The sequence below is a fragment of the Camponotus vicinus genome, unplaced genomic scaffold (assembly GCF_025532165.1).
Source record: "Camponotus vicinus isolate PSW18456_S1 unplaced genomic scaffold, iyCamVici1.0 SCAF_13, whole genome shotgun sequence".
Taxonomy (NCBI): domain Eukaryota; kingdom Metazoa; phylum Arthropoda; class Insecta; order Hymenoptera; family Formicidae; genus Camponotus; species Camponotus vicinus.
The window spans coordinates 14,627,703-14,645,977 of record NW_028141949.1 but is presented as its reverse complement, the minus strand read 5'-3'; the positions used below and the strand labels follow the sequence as shown (position 1 = coordinate 14,645,977).

Sequence of the window (18,275 nt, the reverse complement as noted above, 5' to 3'; positions counted from 1 at the left end):
CTCGTCCTCTTTGATTTACATAAAATTATAACTCGATGTAGCTAAATAATCTTCAACTCCGAATTATTTTGATTTTGAAATTCACAAGCTTCTATTATTGATTTATTATTGATTATTCATGTATTGTACAAGTTTTTTGAAACTTACAATATAAATGGAACTATAAATATATATATCAATAGCTCCGACTCGCGCTGGTAAATCGACGCATTAGAAAATACAATTTTGTAAAAAAAAGAGGAAGAAAAGGGGGAGAGAAAATAGCCTATATAATATTTTTATAGAAATAATAAAATGTCGCGCAATAAAAGTAATACCCAAAGTAGTCGTTAAAGAATAACGCGTTGATCTTGAATACACGTGAAAACGAAGCTTTCTTTAATCATTATATCGTCCTCCCATAAAACGAGCATTATTGTACAAAGTATACTAATATATTAGATATGCATAGTACGCAAGTTACACTATTAATTTGCATACTACGCACGCAATTTGGGGAAGGTACAAGTTAAATGTGGGTCGTTATCCCGCGCACAATGATAAACTTACTCGCTACATGTCGTATGGTTGTGCCGTGTTGTAATTATAACAATTTATATGGAAATTACATATATATATAATTATTAGAGCACGCATTATTAGCTTTGGGAAGATGTAACGAGGAATTATTTATCTACAAAATCTTTCATTCAGCCATAAAACGGCATCAATTGGTGCCTCATTTTTCGCAATATTTTGAAATATTTTAACTCGATCATTCGCAGATAGCGTCTTTTACATTCATTTACATATCATCAATATTAATATTTCAGATAAAATTATTTATTTAATATATGAAGAGGTATACAATATTTTTTTTTTTCAGTTTGGATGTTAGAGATTTTTTTCAGAATAACAGCTTCTTCCGGGACTTTTATCTTAATTAATTATTATATCATTATATTCAGAAAAAATCATTATCCTTGCTTACCAATATTTTGAAGAGAGATCGAAATTAAATTGACCCAAAAACTGATAATGAGAACACATCCTGTGATCTTCAGATCTTGCATTATATAATAAGCTGCAAATAGTTTTATTTTCATACGTTTTTATATATGTTGCATGAGATATCAAAATAATTACTAATAGATTTTTAGATATTTTGTTTAAAAAAAAGTGTTATTGCCTTTGAAAAGACATCGTAAAATTTTTCCAGAGCATGACATGATGTATATGTTTCCCAAAACTGAATAATACACATTTATCTGAAAAATTCTTCCTAATTGATGATAAATAAATGTGTAATTTTATCAATGATGAGAGAGAGAAGATAAATGTTACACGTTTTCGCTTAACTTAGAGCACGATTTTAGCTATTTTATCTAAGATTAATTAGAATTACAATTATTATGTACATAAAAGAGATGTTGCATTGGCACAGCAAAGATGTGTGCCCGGACTGCCATCCACAGGGCTCTCAGCAAAAATTGCTCCATCATTAATTAATATCATGATTTTTTTATGACGCGTACTCGGATTTGAGGTATTTGCTTTCGTTGTGCTTTCTCGAATAATTGCACGCCAATTAAGAAAAAATACATGACCACTTTATTTTAAAAATATTTAATTATTGCACGTCTCGATTATTTTCATATTCTAGTTTTGTATGTCACCTTTTAAAAATTTCTTTTCTCATGAGAGTTATGAAAATAGCACGTGAAAATAGAACATTACGAAAACTCGATAAAAAACGCTTTTATTTGTTGAGAAAATAAAAGCTTTCGATAGAAATAGTTTGAATTTCAATCAAATTATATTTCATCGGATTTTAGTTTATAAATCTAAATTAAAAGTCTGCGAGTTTCTTGCACGTGAAATCCAATCATATATATTTGTTCGAATAATACTGCGTAAAATTAATATTGAAAAGTCATCGATATTGTAAAATATCCACTCGATTAATTAAATGATTCGCGTTATCGCTTCAAGATCGGGGTAATATTTTCAGTCGGTTATTGTAAAAAAACACGATAATATAGAATAAATGATTTAAGCCTTTATCGTTTTTATCTTTATTCATAGTACGCATAAAAAGACATTAGTTAATTATCTACATGTATTATCGACTTCTTTGCAGCGCCGTCCACTGCCAAGTCAGTATTTATTAAACGGTTGGCAGTCCCGGCTTTAATGGAATGTATTACGGTTACATTAATCTAATTAATGCGAGCGATATGATCTACAGCTACCGCATCACGTAATTATACTGTCTTCGTTCGTGCCTCGTGTGTGTTCGCCATTGTTTTTTTCTCTGTCGTAATATATATAATAAGTAATAATCTAGAATTATTAAGCCGCCCAATTTCAAAATAAGTTTATCAATAACAATATCGCTTTCTCGCATTTGCAGGATTTGATGTGTCGTATTTATTTTTTGCTTTAATCCTTCAAAAATTCAGCTATGTTTAAAATTATGTACATTATCTCGTGACTCTTAATTTTCGCCAAATATATTTTGCTCTCATTTCCAAGAGATATTTCTTGACACTTGTGTCAAGTATAATTGTAAAATATTTAATCATTTTATACATTTCTATGTAATCACCTTAGCTAATAGAAACCAAATTTATATTAAAATTAAAATAACTTCATTAAAAAAATATATATTCAAGAAGAGCTTTATATTTTTCAAATTATCTAAAGTCGAGACAAGGCTGTCTTTCCTTTCTAATATAATTTAACAATCTGTTCAATATCATTACGAATTACTATTTATTGTTAATATAAATCTATCCCTTTTTTCAATTCTTAAAAATATTTTTATATATTTCTATAAATTATATCATTTACTACTATATAATTAACATGTAACAAAAATAGGATTATAGCTTAAAGAATAAACTATTTGTATTAATAAATAACTTATGTGTTAATATCATAAAAATAGAATGAAAAATGGAGTTTATTAGATATATCGCATAGATATAACATAATATCATTTGATTATACACATTTTTTTCATTAGATTTTTAAAATGGGTCTTATTTATTTAATTATAGCGATTTCAAATCCATTTTTCGACAATTTAGTGAAATAGTATTTTCTATTAGTTAATGCTAATGTGTTTGTAAAATCTATAATATATGTAAAGTAATACAACAATATAATATAATAATGTTTAAAACATTTATAAAAATACTTTAATTCTAATTTGTTTCAAAATTCTTTTAAAAACGCATACTTCAAAATTACCGCAGAGTATTTTTCTATTAAGTTATGATAGAAAATTCACTATTAGACAAGGATATCGCATAGAAAAGTATAAAATCATTAAATATCATGTTGGTTTTCAAAATACGTGACAGAAAATTCTAAATGTATGGGGTTTCTCGCGTTTTATATTACAATATAAAAAAGCTAATGCAAGTACGAGAAACCTTCGATACTTCTAGTCTACTTTTAATTAGAAACTTCTCGTTGCTCTTATGACACAGGGCTAGCTTTGAAAGCATGATAAAGTCAGTTTTAAATGGAGCATTGGTTATGTACACTGTTTATGCAAACATTATTCTCTAATAGTACATTTGTATACATGTAATTTCATACGCATCTCCAGTTTTTTTTTCAATTTAGAAATATTAATATATATATATATGTATATATAACAATTTTTTCTCTACCGTCATATCTCGCATTAAGGTACCTAGTTCGGAGATGTTTCTCTATTACACAAACATCATTACATTTTGTAAAAGGCTCGCCAGCCAAGATTAATCGAATACGATGAACGGGGCATGGCAAAAATTTACTTAAGGAAAGACTTTTACAAAGTCAGCGCATAAATCTAATTAGCTGCCTCTCTTATTTTACTCACATCTTGCTTCTCGAAGTAGTATTCTACGCGAATTTAAAACGAATATGCAAATGTATATGCATTTTTATATACATATATATATATATATATATATATATATATATATATATGTATGTATATAAAAATGCATATACATTTGCATATTCGTATATATATGTATATGTATATCTGTAGCAATGAAAATGCGATATAAGTATGTGTATGTATGTATGATATCCATGCCTATCACGCACACTTATATTTATATTCACTCATTAATTCACTCGCTCACACATATGCACACTGCTGCCCGCGTCACGAGTAGCATAACGAATGAATCCTCGATCTGTTTAAATGATTTCAACGATAAAAAAAACTGTTCTACGTATTTACACGATTTCTCTATTTTCGGTTACACAGCACGCAGTTACCGTCATGTATATATATATATATATATATGTATATATGTAGCTATCTATACCGAGCCATATCGTCGAACACGAAAGCACTTGAATAACGTTTCGTTTTACCCTGATCTTTTAATATCCAACGCTCAATGACAATCGGTGAAAATTGTAAGGTGTCCTCTATTGTATTCGCTCAAGGCGTGTTAGAATTTGCGCGGCAGTGTTAGTTAATGAGCGATGAGAAAATGGAACGTGAAACGGCGGAAAATACTTTTCAAAAATATGCACGAGACAATATTATTAAATGCAGGTTTGGTGTTCATAGTACACAGTACTAAGCATCATTAAATGCCTTAATTTATTAAATATTTTAATGTTTTCCAAACCAATACATATAGTATATTATTGTATGAGAATTAATTAGAAATATATCGACAAAGATTGATATTGTTGTAGTGCGATTTAAAAAAATGGAAATGATTGATGTTTTATGATTTTGTATCGAAAATGCACTTTCCGCCGTTTTTGTCATTCTAAATGTCAAGATGCTCATCGCTAGAGGCACTCTGTCCGCGATGCGAAACTGTCAAATAAATGCGCACGTGTAATCATATCGCGATCATTATTATAACGCTAGCAGAACCAGTTTTGTGTGTGCACCATTATATAAATCCTTGCTCATTCCGATTTCCTTCTTCGTCGGAGTTTCTTCGAGAATGTTTTGCCATATTAATGGAAGTGAAAAAATTATATATACTTAAAAAATTAAAATGTAATATAAGACATATTCAACTAAATTAATTCTATGCATCGCGAAAAAAATGGGAATTGTCTCTGAAAATTTTAGCTAGATATTTATCGCGTTGCGTTATCCCTAAAAATTTTAACTAAATATTTGAGAAATGTATGTGCTATATTTGTAGCCGTAATAAAATTAAGATTTAAATTAATCTAATTAATCTAATTAATTTTTTTTGGCTTGAATGAATATAATAAAAATGTAAATTCAAAATGTGAATATATATGATGACACTTTTGTTATTCAGTATTTTAGAATAATCAGCGAATTAATCATTCTTTTTCTTTATCGATTTTCTTTTTGCCACAACATTTTGTTCAGCAATAAATTTTTCACTACAATAACAATTTTTTAGCATATATATATCACTCGAAGAAACTATATACGCTTACCATATATTCCCTTGAGAGCTGAAATTATCAATAATCATGCTCTCGCCTCCGTATTTCTCGTCATTACCAATATTCACAGCATGACAAAAAGTGCACAATGATAATTAGTCTTACTTAGATCTCTCTCTATGCTTTGCTCTGAGTCCTACATCGGATATCTTAAACAAAACGCATAAATGAGGCACTTGCCCGCGAATCTGTACCGACCATACTAATACTCCATTCCTGTTATAGATCAAGATTTGCCAACAATTAATACACGGAAGGCACGCCTCGTCTCTCGCGCGAATGCTTAAATGTCTCTACACAGTGTTTCAATTTTTTTTCTATCTTGCATCAGTCTAAGCATCTAACAGGCCACTGCTACGAACACAGTCCTCATATGGATATCACATTACATTACTACGATTCAATTCTTCAACTTCAGTCCTCGTTGTTGTCAGCGTACACTTTTCCTCACAATCGATTCTCTTCGTCGTCATCATCATGAAGAAAAAATACATAAAGAAACAATTTGAAACGATCTAATTCTATACAAAATGATAGTCGTGAGCGTGGAAACACGCGACAGATATACTTGGCAAAGCTTGAAAATACCATAGAAAAGTAGATCCTTGGCTCGATTACAAGACTATCCTCTTTACATTGATCTATGACACAACGTACGAGGTTATTCATCAGTGTATATATGATCACGATCGCATTTCCCGACACGATTTTTAGCCATTTCACTGTAAAATTTTGGAAAAAGAAGAGGAAAGGGGTTTAGGTGTTCAAGATAGTTCCTGGCTCTTCTTCTTAGCATAATCAAGTTATAGGAGAAATATACAGTTACTTTCTGCACTTCTACCGCATCCAGCACTGCTACTTCTTCAGAAGCACAAAGTTACATTTCTAAACGCGTTTTTCAATCAAATCGTAAAAATGAAGCGAGTCATTTTAGTTTATCGATGATACTGATCACTTTCGCGGCGCTTCGTTTAAGCCGCGTTTAATTTGCGTCAAAAACACATCGAGTTCGTGGCGTTGTATGTTTACGATAGTTTGTGTTCCTAAGCAGAAAATTATCGTCCTCGCTATTATATTGGGCCATGGACTGAGATCGCGATGGCGGACTAGCCACATACGTGATCATATTATTGAAGTTGGGCAAGAACTGTGGATTAAAGAGCGACAGAATCCTCTCGTTGAGCTCGCGTGGATTTCGAGTGGGTACCATATAATGATCTCGACCGTTCGTCAATTCCCCGTGCCGATCAAATCGATTATCGTCGACAGTGGAACGATGTGACCCGCAAAGATCGTCGAGACTATTGGCGCTATCGCTACTGCCAGTTTCTTCAAGTTCGCATGTCGGTGGTGCATTTATTAGCGTAGTCTCGACGCACTCGACGGACTGATGATACCGAACACATTTCGGAGCTGTTATGGATCGCTGCTGCGTCGATTCATAGGGATCACAGTACTCGAGCGTGCAAGTCTCGTCGTTTACGATGCTCTCGTAGTGATCTTCGTAGCGATCCTCGTCCAACTTATGCGTATTGTTGGTGTGGTCCGTAGCGATGCCGGTGGTGAGGCTCGTAGGGGGTGTCGTCCCGTCGTCGTCCTCGTCGTCGTCGCCGTCTTCTTCATTGCGCTCGTCCGATTCTGCGATATCGGAGGAAGAGGAGATGGAAGATGCGCCAGAACCCGTGGGGTCCTGTGACAAGCCTCAGACGGCTCTATGTCGTCTTCTGTATCATATATATGTTTTCTTCACTTTCTGCACCGGCTTGTTTTCCGCGGACGAATTGGCATTCTTGCCGTTTGGGTTCTTAGGCGGTACATTCAGCACGAGATTGATAGATTTATTGTTGAAACCGGGTGATTCCGAGCTTTCGGTCAGTCGATTGAGTTGTTGCCGCTGCTCAGAAGGTTCCGGATACGATGAGCCACGTAATCTTTGACTAAACCAGAAGCCAAAAGCGAAACCAGCTACCAGGGAGCATAAGCAAGTGCCTATCAGGGCACCAGTCAACGTTTGAGCCGAATATACCACCGGAGTGACAGTCACGCCTGTAATATATATATATCGAGAAATCGTTATTATTTTCTTAATAATCTAAAAGCTATAGCAAACTTGAAACATTGCAATTTTCACTTGATTTTCTTGAAAACAAAGATTCCTATAAAAAGAAAGAAGCAGTATATTGAAATTTCTATATTGTTATCTATATTATTCACTCATATAGAATCGGTTAAAATCGGTTAAATTCAATAACGGACCACCATACATATAGCGCGCACCGATAGGACACAGGACACAGGTTAAATATGCGAACATAAAAATGAATTTCCGGGAATAAATGAAATATTATGAGAGGAGAATTGCCTTGAAGCGGGATCGCGCGAATTATGAGTACAGGACTTTCGACTTCGAACACTGAAGGTAAAATACTGTCTGCGTGAAGTGTGTCGGAATGAGCAAATTTTGTATAGCGCAAATGATTACCTTGAGGCTCGTTAGCCCTTGGCTGCGTACGGCCGTATTGATTTTCCCGATCCAGTTCGATGACGATTTCATTGTCCCGTTCATCGGGCTGCTCGTCGCGCCCAATTTCGGGCGCCGCCGCTGGTTGTACGGGCTTCATCATTTCTGGAGTAACATTTACCCAATATGATGATAGACGATAGAGATGATTACACATACAAATGATTACGCATACGTATTACAATAGATGTTACATGTATCCTTGCACCTTGTTTTAGATAGATACTTTCAAATCATATTTAGATATCTCTGACGATTGATTAAAATCTGTTTTTATTTTACGTTGCATAATTTATATTGTTACCCTCTTTAACTTTCTATTTTATTATTGTCAGACACAATTTCAAATTGTGATGTATGGGTATCTAGATATGATCTGGAGATCCAACTTGGAAATGCCGTGAAGCATAGTGTACGCATGAATATATTATGAGATGACTGATCGTGAGCTGCGTTAGCCATGCGAGCAAAACTCTTAGCATAGTTTAATGCGCGTGAAATATTATTTAATCTTCACTAGCAGCGGCAAAGGGTAGCTTTAATATTTATTGCATGCATTGTTTAATGGTATTTTCCCTTCAAAGAGAAAGCGCATCACATATTTAGATGGCCATATATTAAATTTCTTTAAATTAATTGCGCCGTTTTCTATTTTTAAGATTAAATTGCGATAAAAGCATTTAATATAACATACTTTGTATTTACATGTTTTATGAGATAGAAGAAAGCGAGGAGGAAAATAAAGTATAGGAGTGTAAAATGAACACGCTTGGTATGAGCATAGGAGATTTAAGAAAGAAAGTTGTTTGTGATTTGCAAAAAAAGTGATCTTTTTAAACTTTCCATTTAATTTCTTATTTTTGAAATTCTTTCCTAATTCTGTTTTCTTTTTAAAATAAGAAATAATGACGAAACGAATAATGATTATAATTTGATTTGGGACCAATTTGATCGTTCGCGCTAGGAAAATATATTGAAGCTTGAAGAAATTATGACACGTTGAAAAATGTGCACAGAAAACTTTTTAAAAATTTCAAATCTCTTTTTAAATCGCTATGCATGTTAAATTCATTGTGACATTTATGAAAAAAATGTAAGCTTCAGCATAAACATGATTCTGCTGTTTATTTAAAATAGAAAAATCAGAAATAAGCTCGAATAAATTGTTCGAATAAATTGCTCGAATAAAGTGCTCTTAATATTTAAAACAGTTCGAAGTAGAAATGTTCCAACTTCAAATTAGAATAATATTCGATATCACTTGCAAATTATCCCGTAAAACTTTTCTTATTAATACACATTGTCATATTGAAATATCAAAGAAATAATGAAAACAAATAAAACAGAGAATCAGGTCATATCGGATAAAATTATTAAGCAAGCGACTAAGGCCGCGTGCCGTCATATTTATTGATTTCTGAAAACAACACGAATATTTTAATCACACACTAATATAATCTACATTATATCGAACGTACCTTGCTCGTATCCGCAGTTTCTGTGTCTCCCGGTCGGGATATCTTGGAATAGCGTTTTGCTATTGTCGCTATCGTGGAGTTTTGTCGGTACCGCGACGCAGAGATTCGCGATTGCATCCCAGGCGCAGTGGGGATCCTGCAAAGCGACGCAAGATTTGCAGGTAGCCGCGGCGGGTGAGTCGCAATGATGTAAAGGTACCGCGCGAATCTCAGAATCCGCGAACACCATTAATTTGCTCGCTTCACCGGCCAAATGAACCACCAAAAGGTCTTTGACCGCTTGGCCTGCAATAAAGAATCGCATATTTCAATAAATGCATGTATATAACACTTTAAATAATTCTTTCCTATCCGTGTATACGTAATAAAACACAGCATTATAACGATCATGTAATAAGTTTACTTACCGAATTTTAATACCTGGACATCGCTGACGATAACTTGGCTCACGTTGACACGTGTCTCGGGTGCGCGTGTGTTGAGTGCCTTCAGAACACGGCCGTCATCTGTGTGCAACAAGTTTATTTCGTTAATTTTACATATAAATTATTGTTATAAATATATTACATACACACAACACATTAATTATTATCATAATATATAATAAATTAAGCATTATTATATAGATAATAATAATGAATAACGATATATGATTATAAATGATTAAATAAATAAATGATTATACCTGTTCCGATGTAGAGCACATCATAAGCTTTACCATCCAATGCTTTCACTTGAGGATCTACAACGACTTTGGTAAATCTGTAACTGCAAACGTTAAAATATTCCATATTAAAAAATATATTGCGCTATAAAAATACGTTATTAAAAAGAGATATAATTGTCTAAAAATTAACCTTTGATAGAAAAACACTGGTATGAAAAATCCACGCAGAAAGAATTCTCGTATTTTTTCATGTGTATATAATATGGTGCACATTACATTTTTCTCTAAATTTAGTATTAAAAGATAGCTTGAAATGTAATTATGGATTTATTAGGATTTTTCATAAAAAATTGTCATATTAAAGAGAAATTTTAATTTTAATACAATTAATCCAATTAAAAATAATTGATTAACAAATTAATTAAATTCTTTTATTTTTAATAATTTGTAAGATAAAAGAAATGTGCTATAAATAGGACATGAAAAATATATTACATTAACATTAAGTGTTTTAATAAAAATCATGATAAAATTACTCACTTAAAACTGGTTTTAGTTATCACAGGTAATGAAAAGTAGGATTGCACCGCATCGTCCATGAGGGGATGAGCCTTGACGAAATTGACAGTGATGTCCGGAAGCGTCCTAGAGTCGTTGACACAGGCACCGGGTCTGGGCTCAGGTACTTTTTCCGGAAGTACTCGCAGCCAATTGCTGTTTATAGTTTCCTGTTCCTTGAAAGCACTCTGGAAGACCTCGAGAATGTTGTCCATGGAGAACGCGCAGACAGCCGAGCCTCCGATGGAGTTCACCGGAGTCGTGAAAACCGCATACACCAGACGCGCAGATTTGCCCGCGTATCGACCCTCCGTAACATCGCTCGTTGATTCTGGATAATAGACAAAAAGAGGTATGTATATCTGGAGGTATGTATATCTGGAAATGTTAAATTGTAGATATTACGAACATTTTTTAATCGAGAAAATGTTTCTCGTTCGGCAACATTTATTAAAAAATAGTTCTGCCACTTGGCGGGTACCTAAGATTAAATTAAATAAAAAATGCTAAATCAATAAGTCGATTGTTCAATGAGCTTTCGAAGAATACAAGAGAGATTTCAGATCATACAAAGAATATTCAAAAGGCTTTGAATTAAATAAGTCAAGATTTAATAAGAGTTCCACTAATATTTTAATCATAAACTACTTGATCATTATATTCGTGAAATATAAAATATGAAAATTCTTTTAAATTATTTTTCAAAATATTTTCACAGATATTCTTTTTCTTTCGTTATTTATCATATAATGTATAAATGATTATTATAGATGTACTAGAAAATAGAAACGTCAAGATATCGACGTTTGGCAACAGATTAGGACCTTCTGCTTTTATCAATTAACTCAATTATTTCTATTTGTATTTCATTATTAATCAGTTTTGACCTTAAATTTTTAATTACTTTCCTTTCAAATATTGAATGCGTCTAAATTTTTAGAAGGTATCTATATATATGTTTTTTAATACGACTATACATATTATAATATGTATAAATTCGATTCGATTTTTGATAAGTGTTGCCGATTATATAAAATGTGGCAATTATGTAAATATGTAATTAAATTGTTAAAAATATTTACATATATTTCTTTTTATACGTGGGAAAAAGAATACTTTAACTATTATTTAAACATCATCCTTGATCGAGGATTAAAGTAAAAATATTTTTTCAAAGAGGCAATTATAGAAAAATTGTATTTACTCTATATTATTTAAATTTTAAATATTTTTCGATTATTATAAAATTGATAATATATGTGACAAAAATAGCAAAATTCAAACAAAGTATTTTTTAGATATTTCCAATAAATCAAACTTAGAAATGAATGATTGTTAATTTACTGAAATTAAATCTAAAATTTAAGAAAATGCTAATAGAATATCGGTCTTCTCATCTATTCTATGCTATTTAAGTTACTTATAGATAAACCACTTAATTTTTTACATAAAATCGAATTGACTAGTATATCAATTTGACAATATAAAATTCATTAAAAGATTCTTAATTAACTTATCGGTACCGTAATATCTTTTATATATGACATTCAGATGGACACGTACCGACATTAACAGGTACGTGTCATTGAGATTTATTCAGTCGTCAGATAGAAAATTGAAGCAATAAGCGAAAGTTGCACGATTTCGCGACGTTACTCAAGTATTCTCGCCATTTGGAGGCGCGCCAACTTCAGCAAGCATAGGAATTTCAATTCGATATGCGGCGACAATATTCTATTCGGGAATAGTGCTCCGCTTTTCTCGTTCATCCTCTATTCCTAGCCGCGATAGTGCACGGCTATTGTGCTTCGCACTCGAGATTAGTCCATTTCGCTGGTAGCTGGAGCAACTTATTTAATTGTGCTATATCTGCGTATAAAATCGGGTAAACGCGGCGGAGAAATATCGCGCAGATATAAATATTAGAGATACCAGTGCAACACGTTACATCTCTGTTATTGTAAGAGAATATAATGCTACACCATAACAATGCATCTCTAATATTTATATTTGCAAACAACAAACTACAACTCTTTCTCTCTCTCTCTCTCTACGTTAATATAAAATATGTCGCGTATGTAAATATATAAATATTAGAAATGCAAGTATCGTTAGCAGCGCAGTATTACTCCTATTACATCGCCGTAGAATATAACACTGGGCGATGTATACTGGGATATGTAACAATGTCATAATTCATTTTTTTAATATTCATATTTGCGAACAACGTTGCGCGACTTGTTTAGTTTCGGATAGAGATTTTTACAGGATCGTATTGTCTGCCTTTTTTTTTTCGTTTCTTTTTCGAGCTTTAATACAGTACCGCGAATGCATCGACAGATTAAAATCGGTCAGCGCTAAAAATCCAGCCTTCGGGCATTCGTCGTTGAAATTTTTTTCAACCGGCAAAATTTCTCTCCTTCTTACGGTATCTCAGTGAATGCGCATCGCGAGTAAGTACGCGTGTAGCGGAAATCGTAGAAAACCTGAAGAGCAGAAGAGCGCAATATAACGTATATGTACTAAGTAGCGACGTAACGCGGCGTACGAAGCGAAGAGGCTCTTTCACGAGCCCTTTCAGGAGAGCGCGAGAGAGCCCTCGTTTGAGACTACTCGAGCGTGGTCACGATCGAAGCCACGAAAAGACGCGCATATGCATACTCACGTATTTCGTTGAAATAGAAGGGGTACTCTCCCGGTACCGAACAGTTGAGCCTCGCTTTCAGGAAACTCGTCCATCTGTCGCTAAATGCGTGAGGCCCGCCCTTATCGTGCTGACAGACTCTGCCGACTCGCGAATAGACCGCCTGAAATGTGCAAATCGAGCGAAACCCGAATATTAAAAAACTTCAAAAAGCTCTCCTCTTATTCCCTAACATGAACATGATCAGCAATTGTGTGATATTTTCATGCTCAAGAGGCGATTTCGCAATCTTGTTAAAAGTGTTTCAGATGTAGAGATGTGTACAGTACCTGTCAAAAATATCGCGTCGCTTATAGAAAGAGAAATCTTTTTATTATTTTAATAAATATAAAAATACATAAATATTATCAATTATATTTTATTGCTGTTATTTTATGCTTTAATATCGTAAAAATTAAAACATAAATAAGAAATATTAAATTCTTGATTCATCAAAAGGTTTCCTTTGCCTTCAATACTGACAATAGTTTTTTGATGTTGATATTTGATTCTCATATGTATGTAAATATTTTCACAGTTGCTTTTGATTAATAGGTTTTAATTTTTTGGATGCTTCCATCAAGTTGATCCCATAAGAGTTCTATTGGATTAAAAGATCCGATAATTGAGAGAGCTATTTTGGAAGCCATTTTAGAAAAACAAAAATTGTATTATTATTTGTTATAATTTTTAATATTTTATTATATTTATTATATTTATGATATTAAAGCAAAAAATAACAATAATAAGATATAAGTTGATGATATAAAATAGAAAATTAACATTATTCTCCGATATAAATCTTGTAATTTTAATAAATTTTTTTCTCGAATGGGATCATAGGATATCCCTAACGATATAACAAAAACTCGATAAAAAATTTATGATGAGAAACTTGCTGAGAAATATCGAATGCGCGGAAAAAAGAAACTATAATCTTACCTTCCCACAATTCATGTATTCTACGGCTGTCTCGCGATAGAAGAAGAATACGTAATCCTGATACGCAAACGAGCTGACAAAGTTGGGGCCTGAAATAATGAGATTGTATTGAATTCGATTATCAAACGGTACGTTGAAGCTTCTTCTGCAGAATATCTCAGAATTAGCATGAAAGCGAATGCATAAAATTTTCTGTTATTCGTCAAAAATACATATTGGACGAATTTGTACGTCTGTGCATATCTGAGAAAGGATACAGACGAGATTTGAATATTATTTCGATTTGTTATGCACACAACTTTTCAAATTATAAAATCGAATTGCATTAAAATTATTCTAATTATGTCATTATTTAAATAGAATTTGCCAAATAGATGTAGAATCTACTTAAATCTTATATATAAAGAATCTTGTCAAAAAATTCTTCCAATTATTTTAGTTGAAAATTCCAAGAAAAGTAAATATTTCAAAGATTTTTTATGCAATTTTCTAAAATAAATTTTTCTATTGCATGCATCATTTTTTAAATGTTTTTTACTTACATGAAGAAAAGCACAGAGTCTCTTAAATTTCATGTACTAGATTTGCAAATGTATTGAAAAGAAAAACTGAATAATATTTTTTAAAATTAGCATTTTTTACTTGTATAAAATTTTCATATTTTTCTCACTAAAAATTACAATAAAGAATACTGCATATTCAATGCTTTATTAAGACATTGAATATGCGGATATAAATAAAAAAAGATACACATAAAATTCCATAAGAATTCTCTGATCTTTTAGAGAAATTCTAGGAAAATTCCAAGTTTTCATATTTTTCTAGAGAGTAGATATTCTGATTATATAAAAATCTTCTCGTACACATTTTGATTTGTGTAAAAGATTACCGTTCAACTGATTGAGATCCGAGCGTTCGGTGCGAATTTTCTCCCTGTGAATCAGCGGCTCGCCACCGGTGAAGTCGGCCACTGTCGCGGCGTATAACTGTCCCTCTGAAACATGCATAAACGCTTCCGTCAGTCAGTCACACCTTCCACATTTGCAAGCTAAACGAGCGCCATCAGGTCGACGGGGTTATACGGCGACTCTCAGGTTAATTCATCCTCCACCTAACGCGCCTTCCTTTTGGAAATTACCCGTTGAATTTACGTCGGCGAGACTATCCGCAGGATGATTCCGCGTTTGTGCACGCACCGGGACGACGTTCTATATGGCACGACCGAACTTTCGCTTCCCTGCTATCAAAGTCCTCGAAGGACCGACTGGGAAACTGGAACGAGCAATTATACCGAGCTTAATACCACCAATAATCTTCCATTCCCTCCCTTGAATTCACAACTCCCCTCGCGTTAATCTGAACATAAGTGCATCAAAATTATGTTCTTCTAATTAAAGCCTTAGTTAACTATAAGCTACTTATATGTATAAATTAATTACATATAAAATAGGCATTAATATTGAGAGTATCAAGTTTGTCTTCATGTAAAGAAATAGCGATCAGACATATAAATATAAAAATAATATATCTTGCAATTCTTTATTACGATTAAACGATTAAATATATAAATAAGAAGATGTATAGATACTAAAATTTGACAGCTAAACTGAGTTGCTTATGTTAAAAATTTTATTTAAAAAATCACAGCAAAGGGAAGAAAAAAAACTTGATATCTTCAAGCGGAGAAGGACGATCTCGTCATCCTGTGAGATCCTATACAGCGGTTGCGTGAGAGCGGACAATTTTTCTCCATGTCGCGGTGCAATCGGTCGCAAAACCCCGGAAAAAGCCCCGTGGATTTGATCGTGTGTACAAAGTACATCATACGCTGGTACAACGTACACAGTGGGCATCCACGAGGAGAGGAAGGATGGAAAGAGGGCAGGAGGAGAGGGACGCTGCTACATTTCCTCCCGTGCTCTCATACAGGAGAGATCCTCGAAGGATTCGCCGCGGCTCTCCTCCTCGCGGGGGCCCCTCCATATTTCACGTTCAAAAAGCACGATGGGATTTGAGGCTGGCCAACGTATGCGCGCGATAAGTGTATATAGCGGCCGGGCGGTCATATATAACGGGGGCGAGGCCGGGACTTAGGGGATGAACGTGCCCGTTGCAGGCTACAAATCTACGCCCTGAGCCATGCAACGCCGATGCTCGCGAATATCGTGGAACCCGCGTAATACCTGCGGGAAAGAGGCTTGGATGCACGTACGCGCGAGCTTCTCTCTATCTCTCCCCCTTCGCGAGACATCGGGAGATCGGAAGCCGTGCACGCGCTCTATACTTAAGGGTGATTTAATGCACCGTCGCCGACGCATTACGTCGTCTCTGCGTAAACTCGGCGAAACTTTCGACAGGACGGGTTGAATCGCTAACAAAGTGTAATACACTGTGATACGGTACTAAGGAGATAGAAGAGGGATTAAATACCTTGGCGATTTCCAGCAGCAACAACAACTTAACAATACTTGTCGCATTAATTTCGATTTAAAAAATTACGAGCTAAAACTATGCTGTGGTGAGGAATGTAACTATGTTATTATGCAGTTGATATGGCTCTTGTAAGAGAGGCAGATTTTCATTCGAAAATAAACTGAAGAGTGTTGTACATTGTATTTTTTTTTTATATTTATGAACTATGTATTTTAATAAAAACAGCAGAACGAGTTGTAATTGAGCAGGTAAACGCATAATAAATGCTTATTGTGCCTGCCAATATTTAATCTTTGCAAAAATATCGAGGTCTCTGTTATCTATAATAATGGAGTAGCTCCAATCACATGGATTTTGTAGATGATGAAATATCTCAACGTAAAAAAATATATACCTTATAAAGTGGAAGCGCTAGAAGAACATGCAGTGTCTATCAATAAAGCCAAGAGATGAAACTTTTGAAGACTTTCGAAGCAGTAAGATTTCCGTAAGATCTCAAAATCAACGGATGATACGATGATGGAGCGCATTCTATTTCCCGCGGGAGAATACATATCTTAGGAGGAAACCTCCTGAACCATCTCTAACGGATCCTGAATTATTTCCCTATTCTGGGATTCTGCAACGAGCAAACCGAATTCGTCGGCACGAATAGTGAAGACCGGCCGCAAAAGTGATATTGTTTGAGAACGTGCAATTACAACACGTATACTCAAATATTGTAAATAAATTCGCTGAAGATTCCACGTATGATTTTCCAGATATTGTTATATCTGTAATTTAAAAAAAAAGTTTATTTATCATGCGTGATTTTTGCTGTGCGTTACTTTTTAACATTAATAAAATACGTATTTTAATGTATTTTAAAAATATTTTTTATTTTTATTAATATTTTTATTATTAATAAAATAGTATATTTTAAAATCTTTACGTATTGAATAAAAATATATATACTTTAAAGTACTAATATTACATATGATAACGGCTAAATAGTCACAAAATTTGAACAACATATAACAAAATATTATTTAAACTCTAAAAGTATTATCAATTTTATTTTTGCCAAAGATTTGCATTACAGAGCTTATAGTTTTTGGAAATTAATCATTGATGGCTATTGCAAACTTGCAACTCATAGGTATATATCAAAAAAAGGTTAATATTAGGAATTTTTCTCGAGGGAAAAAAAGAATTCATTTTTTATGATAATCGCGTATCTAACGAATATCTAACGAATAAATTTTTTACATTTTTTGCAGATAAAAAGAAGCTATATATATTGCTAGAAGGTAGAATGAAATATTTAATAATTAATCTGAAATTTACACTATTTCTTCAGTCATATATCTCTTATTAAATTCAAGATAATAGATAATAAATTAAAATTTGTAATTGCATATACGTATGCATATACACCTTTTAATCATATCGTTATATATTGTACGTTATTTTCACTTTATCAATTTATATCATGTTACAAATGTACAATGATTATTACAACTAAATATGGAAAACGATCTGTAATTAGAAATCAAGAATAAATTTAAACGT

At 33.2% G+C, this 18,275-nt stretch overlaps 2 protein-coding genes across 5 annotated transcripts in view; both read right to left on the bottom strand.

The window, feature by feature from the left end:
- Positions 1–350: 350 nt before the first annotated feature.
- On the bottom strand, positions 351–7,144 carry LOC145964001 (uncharacterized; the record flags this gene model as incomplete). Its single annotated transcript, XM_083086354.1, is given in 2 exon segments — positions 351–6,463; positions 6,466–7,144. Coding segments are annotated over 2 exon segments (708 nt in total), but the record flags the coding sequence as incomplete, so codon positions are not given.
- LOC145964348 (semaphorin-1A) overlaps positions 7,129–18,275 on the bottom strand; it is a 202,272-nt gene continuing 191,125 nt past the window's right edge. For 3 of the 4 annotated variants that reach the window (XM_083086990.1, XM_083086992.1, XM_083086991.1), the window contains 9 exons: positions 15,181–15,285; positions 14,292–14,380; positions 13,332–13,473; positions 10,649–10,997; positions 10,127–10,209; positions 9,849–9,947; positions 9,442–9,726; positions 7,925–8,068; positions 7,129–7,488 (listed from right to left, as the gene is read on the bottom strand). In XM_083086990.1, the coding sequence (XP_082943116.1) occupies positions 7,172–7,488; positions 7,925–8,068; positions 9,442–9,726; positions 9,849–9,947; positions 10,127–10,209; positions 10,649–10,997; positions 13,332–13,473; positions 14,292–14,380; positions 15,181–15,285 (1,613 nt within the window). In that variant the 3' untranslated portion in view covers positions 7,129–7,171. The remainder of the gene's footprint in view (positions 7,489–7,924; positions 8,069–9,441; positions 9,727–9,848; positions 9,948–10,126; positions 10,210–10,648; positions 10,998–13,331; positions 13,474–14,291; positions 14,381–15,180; positions 15,286–18,275) is intronic. The other variant, XM_083086993.1, reaches the window with a different exon arrangement.